Below are 10809 nucleotides of genomic sequence, written 5' to 3'. Positions count from 1 at the left end.
TTTTATATACAATCCACGCCCACACTTCCCCCTTTAACGTTCTCATGGTGTCCTCTACTACGTCCGCCTTACAACAACAACAACAACACACACAAGCATACAAGTGTGCGTATTTATAAATAGAGCGGGAGCAAAACTGAGTTTGGTATTCACATTTTTTTTACCGGTAATCGTCATCAATCGAACCCATCGAAGTCCTCATCCTCTGTTTCGCTGAATCTCCATCCAACATGCCAGGTTCACTTTCTTCACTGTCAGAGTCGCTTTCCGTGCCGTGCGGCTCCTCGGAAATGATGCCGGCTTTTGCGAAAGCTGGAACAACAGTGCCGGCGGACGCGTTTGCCCGAGCATCTACAATCCATTCGCAAATTGTGGTGTAACTCGCCCGGCGCTGCCTTCCACTCTTAGTGAAGCCGTGGTCTCCAAGAAGACTTTTCGTACCCGGTTGTGCGTCTCGCTACCGTGCTGGTCCACTTCTTCTCCACAGTGACTCACCGGGATGTTGAAAGTGAGCGGCACCTCGTCCATGTTGGTGACATGGCTGGGCTGGATGTGTTTGACGGTGATGTTTTCAGTTAAAACAACGATGTCCTGCATAACGCACATACCCGTTCTTTTATATACGATCAACGCCCACACTTACCCCTATAACGTTCTCATGGTGTCTCTACTACGTCCGCCTTACAACAACAACAACATACACAGGGCGCACTGCACTTTACGGCGAGCCGCACATTTTGAAGAAAATCTAAGACTTGTATGTGCGCCTTATAGTCGTGAAAATACGGTATATATGCCGTCATTTCCCATGTTAAACATACGTAGTCTTATAACTACACTGCTCCAAAAAATAAAGGGAACACTTAAAAAACACATCCTAGATCTAAATGAATGAAATATTCTTATGAAATACTTTGCTCTTTACACAGTTGAATGTGCTGACAACAAAATCGCACAAAAATGATCAATGGAAATCAATTGTATCAACCCATGGAGGTCTGGATTAGGAATCACACTCAAAATTATAGTGTAAAAACAAACTCCAGGCTGATCCAACTTTGATGTAATGTCCTTAAAACAAGTCCAAATGAATGTGTGTTGCTTCCTGAGTGGACACTATGATTTCACACAAGTGGGATTGACTTGGAGTTACATTGTGTTGTTCAAGTGTTCCCTTTATTTTTTTGAGCAGTATATTTTCTTTGAATGTCATTTAAGAGGACACGCTGCAAACATTTCCCTCTGGCACAAAAGTGACTTCAAGTGTTTTCACACACAGAAGTTCCTTCCTTTTTTTTTTTTGACTGTTTTATGAATGGCCTGTTATACACATTTAACATGAATTGCTTTAAAAAGCACCCAGATTGCCAAATATCGTCCATCAATCAAAATGTAATCGCCACAAGAAAAAAAAGAACAAACTATAAAAAAAAAGTTAAATTTCCTCTGGGAGTTCACGTTCCTTTCGAAACCCGAAATTCCGAGCTTCAGCGCAGCACTTGAACGCATCTCCCGCTGGGAGTGTGTATTACGACACGTTCACGTCGCCAAGTGAAAAAGGACACCGCTTCCTGGTGCGGAGCGGCTTGAATGAGCCGATGAGAGAGAGAGAGAGGCGGCAGGAGAAGCCGCTTCTGGTGTCACCGGGACGGACGAGCCGTAATCCAGCGTAAGTATCGGATTTATTTCCCCTCCGAAGCGGGCGGAAGCGGGGATGCTGAAGAGGAGTGGTCCGCCTCTCCCGCGGATCGATACGAAACTCCCCCCGCCCGCCCGCCCGCCCGCGCTAGCAAACGCTAGCATTTAAAATGTCGATTTAAATAACGATAAAAGTTGGAAACTGGTTCAAAAATAAACGGTTTAAGAAAGTAACTAGTGCGACACTTTGGGAGGATTTGAACAGAGGGGAAAACAACAACTACCGGGTTGTTTCTCCTTCGATTCTTTCCTGGTGGTTTACTGGAAAATATAGTACCTGTACAAGGAAATAGCCTGACTGGGAACTTTGCTCATGAACTGAGGTGGAAGATCTCATGAACTTTGGTGGAAGATCTCAGCAGGTGGAGGAGGAGGAGGTGGATCCCGGAGTGTGAACCACTGGGATCCAAGTGGAGCTAAAGAAGGTGGAGAGGAATGAAGGTTAGCAACAAGACAACACATGTGTGTGGATGAGAGGAACCCAGGTGGAGAAGGTGGAGGAGATGGAGCACCAAGGGTCGACAGAAGAGGTGGAGAAGACGTGCCTGGTTTGGAGACGCCGAGGAGAAGACGGGAGGCAGCAGTGGTGAAGATCTGGAGGTTCTTCTTATAAAATCGGGAAGGAGGCCATCAGAGGGACGGCACGTGGGAGATGGTCTGGAGATAAAGTCTCACGGAGATGGTTTGGACGTGGACTGAGGAGGGATGGAGAAGATCTGGCCAGAAGGATGCTGAAGGTGGAGGAGGTCCAGCAGGAGATCTCAGAGGAGGTCCATGGGCAGAGGGGAAGAGGACAGGAAGTCAGATGGCGTGAGGGGAGAAGGTTAAATGGAGGCAAATGATTGGCCGAGGATGAGACGGAGGCGGGTGATTGGCCGAGTGTTAAATGGAGGCGAGTGATTGGCTGAGGCCCCTGAAGCCTCCAATGCAGCCTTAGAAGGAGAAGATCTTCCACAGGAGAAGCTCCTCCATCGCTTCACTTTCGACAGTTCAAAATTTTGACCATGGAAAGCTGGTTACCGTCCGTAAAATCATAAAACTTTCCAATATGACCGTTATTTAAGCTTGTATTTCCACATTAATATTAAAAAATCCAATGTGTAAGTAATATAATATCTCAAGCTCATTTTGTCTGTGTGAATGTCGATTCCTGTCAAATAAAACAGCACTTGCCCACATTTTGTTTGATTTTTAGTTTTTCCATGAAGTCCAAAACAGTAAAAATGGAAGAAATGTAATTGTGCACCATGTATTTCATTTAATCATTTGTACTTTATTTATTTATTTGTTGATTTGAATTTTTTTTTTGACCTCAGAGAGAAGAATGCCGGCCACGAACAAACCGGCGGAGGAAGGCGCCTCCTTCTCGTCCAAAGTCATCAACATTGTGTTTGTCATCCTGCTGCTGGACCTGCTGGGCTTCACCCTGATTCTGCCCCTGCTGCCCTCCATCCTGGACCACTACGCACAATCGGGGGTCAGATTTCTTATATTTCTGCCCCGCTAACGGTAGAATAAGGGTTCTATCGTGGTAATGAGATCATTTTGCACATTTCGGAGCGATGCGGCGTCGAACAACGGAGGCTTTGTGCAAACCCGTCCAGTTGAACCTAAACGGACCCGTGAGAGATTTGATTCTGCGTGATGCACGGCGCTGTCGCACGGGAAAACGTTTGTCAGCTGACCGCCCGCGGGTATTTTCTTCCTGTGTTTATCTCCCCTGGCAGGATGCAGCGTATCAGTCTCTGCAGAGTGTGGTGGACTGGTTCCGGGAGGCGGTGGGGATCCCCATGGAGAAAAAATACAACTGCGTCCTGTTCGGAGGTGCCGCGTTTTAATTCGACTCGTATTTCCACGCCACGTAAGGGCGATGGTGTCGACCCGCGTCCCCTTATCCGGTTGTTCTTCTGCCTCCCAGGACTGATCGGCTCGCTCTTCTCCTTGCTGCAGTTCCTGTCTTCGCCGGTAACGGGGGCTTTGTCCGACCGCCACGGCAGACGGCCTCTGCTGATCCTCACCACGGTGGGTGCAAGGTCTCACCGATAGCTGACCAAGTCGTCTTCCTCTTCTCTCACGGTTCGCTGGTACTTAACACCCTCCATAACAGAAGCAGGAAGTTAGCCGACAGAGCTGCATCATATCATCGCCGCCTGTTAATTATTCCCTCAAATCACGCGGTTCTAATTGGGTTCTCCGTCTTCCAGCTGGGCCTGATGTCCTCCTATGCGCTGTGGGCCGTTTCCCGGAGCTTCACCGCGTTCCTCTTGTTCCGAGTAATCGGGGGAATTTGTAAAGGCAACATCAGCCTGTGCACCGCCGTCATGGCCGACCTGCCCTGCCCCAAAGCACGGAACCGAGGAATGGTAGGCGCGGCGCTCTGACATGCAGATCTGATCCGACGCCGCTTCTAGTCGTCGACTCAAAGTGCTCACATGTCTCCGCGGGGTACGAGGACTGAAGTAAAACGATTCGCATTTTGCTTTTCGCCAGGCCATGATTGGCATCGCCTTCTCGCTGGGCTTCACCGTCGGGCCTCTGATGGGAGCCTACTTTGCCGTCAGCTCCGGCGCAGCGGGAAGCGTCTTCTACAGAACCCCGGCTCTGCTGGCCCTGGTCCTCAGTGCTGCCGACGTGCTCTTCATCTGGCTCGTGCTGCCGGAGACGCTCCTCAAGGCTGGCCAGGTTGGACTCGGACTCAACGACACTTTAAATGAGAATAACAACAACTTTATTTATCCCGAAGGAAATTGTTGTGCGAAATGTGCTAGCATCTTACAAATGCGGCGTTCGCGGACGTGTGAACGCGAGGACGCCACCTCTGCCACCATCAGGGTGTGCGAATGGGTGAATGTAAAGCTCCTTGAAACCCCAGATCGATGGAAGCTCTATATTCAGTACGTGGAGAGCGTTAAGCAGACAAAGCGCACAAGAGAAAGATGTCAAGTTTTTGGTTTGTGCTGACACTGCAGCTTTTTCAGAATAAAAGAGAACGGGCCAATCACACGAACCCTAGTTTGGGTCTGTGAGCCCCAAACCAGTTCAAGTAAACTTTCACAAATAGCGGTTTGTAACTGTCATTGAATGGATTGAAAGGATGGCGCTGATGCTTGAGCTGCCCCAGATCAGGTTAGGCAAGTTAGGCTATGCAGTGTGTGTGTGTACGTTTTTGTTTTAAAAAAAAAAAAAAAAACTAACCCCAGCTTACTGTTCTGTATATTTCCTGTGCATCTTGTATTTGCAAGTGTTATTTGCAGTGCTTATGTCCTCTATTGTAAGTCGCTTTGCATAAAAGTGTCTGCCAAATGTAATGTAATGGATTAACTAAGTCAAACGTTTCAACGTTTCCTCAGTCGTGCGTGCAGCCGTCCGATATTTGACTCTTCGCTTTTCCCGTCGGCATCGATTAAGGTCAGATGGTCTTATTTCTGGGTCCTCCCAGGTTTGGTGTTCTGGGACCGGGGACTCCTGGGACCTCCTGAATCCGGTGGCTCTGTTCCGGTTCTCGGCCGTCGCAAGAGCGCAAGATCGGCCTTCGGTAGAAAGTGAGTCCTGCTTTGACGCGACGCATTTCCACCTCTGGGCCTCGGCCCTGTGTGGCGCTCTGACAGGAGGCGGGGCTTCTTCGCAGGAATGCAGAAGCTGCAGGTGTTGGGCCTGGTCTATTTCTGTTATCTCTTCCTGTTCTCCGGTCTGGAGTTCACGCTGAGTTTTCTGACTCACCAGCGCTTCCACTTTACAAGGTACGTGACTCAAAGTTCAGTGCGTGCAGCAGAACGTGCACTCCGCGGTTTTAAAAGCGCCGTTCTCCCTCCCAGTATGCAGCAGGGAAAGATGTTCTTCTTCATCGGCGTCACGATGGCCCTGATCCAAGGGGGCTACGCCCGCAGGATCAAACCCGGCCAGCACCTCCGAGCCGTTCATATGGTAGGAGAACGTCTGCAGCCGCACAAACACTGGCCTGAGCTCAAGTGGCGCTCCATGTCTGCAGACATGTCACATTTGCTTCCATGTGAAATATAACTCCTCGTCAAGTAGATCGCAAAAAAATGGTTTTATGCGGTAGCAAATGTCTGCTTCCTATCAGGCTCTGGATCAATTATCAATAATTAATCAGAAACACGTTGACCGAAACGAATGTGATATCAACATGAATAAATAATGTATTCAGCAATTGATTTCTGGACTTCAGGCACGGCTTGCTTTGGATCTCGGCTTCAGATGGTCACTGTGAGCAGTGAATGTGGTGAAACAAGAAGCCCTGACTGATTTCTAATTTTCCAGGCGATCCTCATGTTGATCCCTGCGTTTATCTTCATCGGCCTGTCCTGGAATACAACCACGCTCTACATTGGCCTGGCAATGTATTCTTTTGGTGAGACACATTTATGGATACATATATACATACATACATATGCTACAGTACTACAGATGCAGTACTGGATGGAGTACAACAGATGCAGTATTTGCGTTTAGAACGCTAATAGAAAAGTACAGAGAAGGCCAGAGGGAGCTGCATTGCGTTTTTGTAGACCTAGAAAAAGCATATGACAGGGTGCCAGGAGAGGAGCTCTGGTATTGTATGAGGAAGTCTGGAGTGGCAGAGAAGTATGTTAGACTGGTGCAGGACATGTATGCTCGCTGTGAGACAGCGGTACGGTGTGCTGTAATGTAAGTCGCTTTGGATAAAAGCGGCTGCCAAATGTGATGTAATGTAATGTAATGCTGTAGGGGTAACAGAGAAGTTCAAGGTGGAGGTGGGACTCCATCAGGGATCAGCTCTGAGCCCCTTCTTGTTCGCAATGGTGACGTACAGGCTGACAGATGAGGTTAGACAGGAATCCCCATGGACCATGATGTTTGCAGATTGTGATCTGTAGTGAGAGCAGACAACAGGTAGAGGAACATCTAGAGTGGTGGAGGTATGCTCTGGAAAGGAGAGGAATGAAAGTTAGTCACAGCAAGACAGAATATATGTGTGTGAATGAGAGGATCTCAGGTGGAACGGTGAGGCTACAGGGAGTGGAGATCAAGAAGCTGGAGGATTTCAGGTACTTAGGGTCAACAGTCCAGAGCGTAGGAGAGTGTGGAGAAGAGGTGAAGAAACAGGTCCAAGCAGGTTGGAATGGGTGGAGAAAAGTGTCAGGGGTACCAAGAGATAGAAGAACATCAGCCAGAAGGAAAAGAAAGATGGGGGAGACAGTGGTGAGACCAGCGATGATGTTTGGACTAGAAACTGTTCCAGTGACCAGAAGACAGGAGACAGAGGCGGAGGTTGCAGAGATGAAGATGTTGAGGTTCTCTTTGGGAGTGACCAGGATGGAGAGGATCAGGAATGAGTCTATCAGAGGAACAGCACATGTTAGATGTTTTGGAGAGAAGGTCAGAGAAGCCAGACTGAGATGGTTGGGTCATGGACAGAGGAGGGATGGAGAATATATTGGTAGACGGATGCTGGAGTTCGAGCTGCCAGGCAAGAGGTCTGGAGGAAGACCAAAGAGAAGATTTATGGACGTCGTGAGAGAAGATATGAAGGTAGTTGGTGTGAGAGAGGAGGATCCAGAGAATAGGGTTAGATGGAGAAGGTTGACTCGCTGTGGCGACACCTGAAGGGAAGCCGAAAAGCCGAAAGAAGAAGAAGAAGAAGATATACATACAAACATATATGTGGTTAAAATCCTGAAACCGTAACCCTGGATTATAAAACCTAGATGTTTCTTAAAATATTTAGCTGTCCTAAGTGTATGAAAAAGACAGGTTCCAGGTGGATCACTGTCTTACTAGACTGAATGGATGCATGTTGCTATCATGTGTTTTTCTCTCTAGGTTTACTGGAGAGCCTTTTATAGTGGTAGTGTTTCAATCTGGCCGATGTTAGACACTCGGGCTACACCGAATAAATGCATCTTTGGTTTGTTTGATCCATTTTTGCAAACATCCCTTCACACAGAGCTCAGGATGCAGCCTCCGCTCCCCGGAAAGGTTTGTTAGCACGGCAAAGCAGAGCGTTTTTAGTGTTTACTCCCGCTGCACTTGAGCCGCCCGACTTAATCAACGTTCCCAGTTCATGTAGACAGTTTACACTGAGTCTTCTCTGCGTGCAGCGGCCGCCATCGTGGTCCCGTGCCTGTCCACGCTGGTCTCCGACCACGGTGAGCCCTCGCCGGAACCTCACGAGGTCCTTCCGTTACGACATGCTGTTGAAATATCCCTGTTCTTTCAGGCTCAGCCAATCAGAAAGGCACAGTGATGGGGATCCTGCGTAGTTTGGGCGCCCTGGCCAGAGCCCTGGGACCCGTGGTGTCGTCCTCCGGTAGGGAAAACACAGCTCACTTTTTTAATCTGATTGATTTAAAACCCATGAGAAAATTCCATGAAAAATGAACTAATAGCAATTGAATAATGGCCCAAAAATCTGAAAGAAATTCCCCTGAAATCATTAAGCAACTGTTTACATTTTAACACGTTACAGAGAAATAAGGAGTTTCCTCACTTCTAGAGATGGATGGATGGATGGATGGATGGATGGATGGATGGATGGATGGATGGATGGATGGATGGATGGATGGATGGATAGATAGATAGATAGATAGATAGATAGATAGATAGATAGATAGATAGATAGATAGATAGATAGATGGATAGATGGATAGATGGATAGATAGATAGATAGATAGATAGATAGATAGATAGAATTTTTTGATTGCAGCAGATACATTATCACAACATAAATTTCATGATAGAATAAAGAGAGTGCTTTCAACAGGGACAGTGTGTGTGTGTGTGTGTGTGACTTACTACCTTGGGATGCAATGTAAATATACAGAATGAGATATATACTTATATATATTTGCATGCAGACATGACTGAATAATAGTGATCTAAATAATTTTTTTTTTATATATATATGTAAAAGGCTATTTATAAAATAGTATATATATGTGTGTGTGTGTGTGTGTGTGTGTGTGTGTGTAAAAGGCTATTTATAAATATATATATATATATATGTCTGTAAAAGGCTATTTATAAAAGTAAAAATATGTATACATATATTTTTATTTAATTAAATATATAAGTATAAATATAATAAAAGTATGTATGTATGTACAGAATGAGATGAATAATTAATTACTGACAGATTTGAAAGATGGTTATGACGAGGATCTGTGCACGCTGCTGCTTCAGCCCGCTTTGTTTGCTTTCCAGTTTACTGGCTGGCCGGAGGGCAGGTGTGTTTTCTCCTCACCTCCGCCTTCTTCGTGGTCCCCCTGGCCTTACTGAACTCAGCCCGGAGACTCAAGGAGGACTGAGGACTCGGGAGACGGGAGGAAGAAAGAAAGAAAACCTCACATGATTTTACAACCGTAGACTGACTCGTGAGACGCCGCTATTTTCCGTTGTGGCTTCAGCGATTGCCGTTATGTTTACGTCTGACCAGGAATATGAGCACTGAATTATGGGATGACGCAACGCAGACCTGGGGGGGGTGTTCCTGCACCAAGTGCAACAAGAATCATGGGAGATGTACGCACACACACACACACACACACACACCAGGCAGGCTGCCTCATAGGAGACGTGCAGCGTCAGCTGGTTGAAAAAAAAAAAGCCCTCTGAGGTTTCGGCTGCACGTCAGGCTTCCAGGTGGGGTTTTAGGGATTTATAAATACTGAAAACCACTTTATACTTCAATGGTTTATCTATTGCCAAAGACTTTTTAGTTCAGCGAACAAGCATTTATAACACAATATTTTTTATTATTCAAATTTTACTGTAATTATGATAAAATAACTATAAAAGTGAACTTTTTTGGAAGATTTTTCTGTGCACAAAAAGCTGAAAGGTTTTTCAAGCTGCTTCTGTGAGTCACAAGTCTGGGGTACTTTTGCTTATTTTAGTTATTTGTTATTTGGAATTAGCATTAAATGCTTCTTCTGTTTAATTCCCAACCACCGAGTTTTTACTTGCGCTGAATGTTTTGCATATTGAGAATGGACTCACAAATGTATGTTGGGCTTGTCACCTATAAATCCAATTTATTGAAATTATCTCAGTTGGACTTTTATTTCCAGAACATCTAACACCTGCTGTCCCACTGACTGACTCCATCCTGATCTTCTCCATCCCAAAGAGGAAGCTCCACATCTTCACCTCCGCTGCTTCCAGCTTTGCCTCCCGTCTTCTCAGTGTCTCCAAACCAGACACCTCGGTTGTTCTCACCTCCGTCTTCTCCGCCTCTCCTTCCATTCAGGATGACATTTTGATCGCACCTGACACTTTTCTCCATCACCTGCTAGCACATGTTTCTCCACCTCTTCTCCAAGGCCTCCCTTGCTCTGGGCTATACACCCAAAGTCCTTCAACTCCGACACCTTCTTTATCTCTCTGCAGCCTCACTTTCCCACTTTGGTCCCTCTCAGTCACACATGCATGCTTTCTTGCTGCAGCTAACCTTTATCCCCGTCCCCTTTCCAGGGTCTCCTCCACCTGTTCAGGTCACAATGGCTGTTTAATGGTAAAATGGGCCTGACGGGGCCTTTCTGTGTGGAGTTTGCATGTTCTCCCCGTGTCTGCGTAGGTTTCCTCCGGTTACTCTGGTTTCCCCTACCACTAAAAACATGTGCAATAGGTCAGGATGAATGAAAGTGTGTTTGTGAGCGCGGCTGTGGGACAGCGGATGCAAATCAGCCCATGTGTTGCGTTTAAGTTTGCAGCTTCTTCGTTTTCCATGTTTCGGAAGGAATTCACTACTTTGCCTTGTTTGAATCGTTTCTTATTTCCTTCTTGACAGCTCTGGGAATTGACATCCGTTAGCCGTGGGACATTTACAGTGCAGAGTGAGGGAAAACTCCCGCCAGCACCGCTATACCAAAAAAAGACTGACTTAAAAAACTAACGTCAAGTTAGCTGAACAGTCGCGAAAAACTAAAACAAGTCCCAAACCTTGTCATAAAGTTATGCAAATACAAATATAACATATGTATGTAAATGTACAACATATGTTAACTAGAATTTAAACTCAAATAAAACTGAGATCGCCTATCTCAACACCATGGCTACAATCCGGAATGGTGTGTTTACATGCATGTCTCATGTGTGTTCATTAACATGCAC

At 46.3% G+C, this 10809-nt stretch overlaps 1 protein-coding gene across 1 annotated transcript; it reads left to right on the top strand.

Moving 5' to 3' along the window:
* The first annotated feature begins 1542 nt into the window (after positions 1 to 1542).
* LOC147221225 (solute carrier family 75 member 1-like) lies at positions 1543 to 9740 on the top strand. Its single transcript, XM_086169661.1, has 13 exons — positions 1543 to 1669; positions 3015 to 3175; positions 3426 to 3522; positions 3617 to 3720; positions 3903 to 4061; positions 4189 to 4380; positions 5138 to 5240; positions 5327 to 5438; positions 5514 to 5622; positions 5980 to 6070; positions 7800 to 7847; positions 7919 to 8008; positions 8902 to 9740. Exons 2-13 carry the CDS (start codon positions 3023 to 3025, stop codon positions 9003 to 9005), a joined length of 1362 nt encoding a protein of 453 aa, XP_086025787.1. The 5' UTR covers positions 1543 to 1669; positions 3015 to 3022; the 3' UTR covers positions 9006 to 9740.
* Positions 9741 to 10809: the final 1069 nt, after the last annotated feature.

This window comes from Fistularia commersonii, chromosome 22 (genome assembly GCF_037954325.1).
Source record: "Fistularia commersonii isolate RoL2024-O1a breed Wild chromosome 22, RoL_Fcom_v1.0, whole genome shotgun sequence".
NCBI lineage: Eukaryota > Metazoa > Chordata > Actinopteri > Syngnathiformes > Fistulariidae > Fistularia > Fistularia commersonii.
This window is presented reverse-complemented; position numbering and strand designations above follow the sequence as displayed.

Coding starts and splice junctions, on each gene's coding strand:
- LOC147221225 (XM_086169661.1), top strand. CDS start 3,023: ATGCCGGCCACGAACAAACCGGCGGAGGAAGGCGCCTCCTTCTCGTCC. Junction 4,381..5,137: donor CGCTCCTCAAGGCTGGCCAG/GTTGGACTCGGA, acceptor GGGTCCTCCCAG/GTTTGGTGTTCTGGGACCGG. Junction 5,623..5,979: donor ACCTCCGAGCCGTTCATATG/GTAGGAGAACGT, acceptor CTAATTTTCCAG/GCGATCCTCATGTTGATCCC.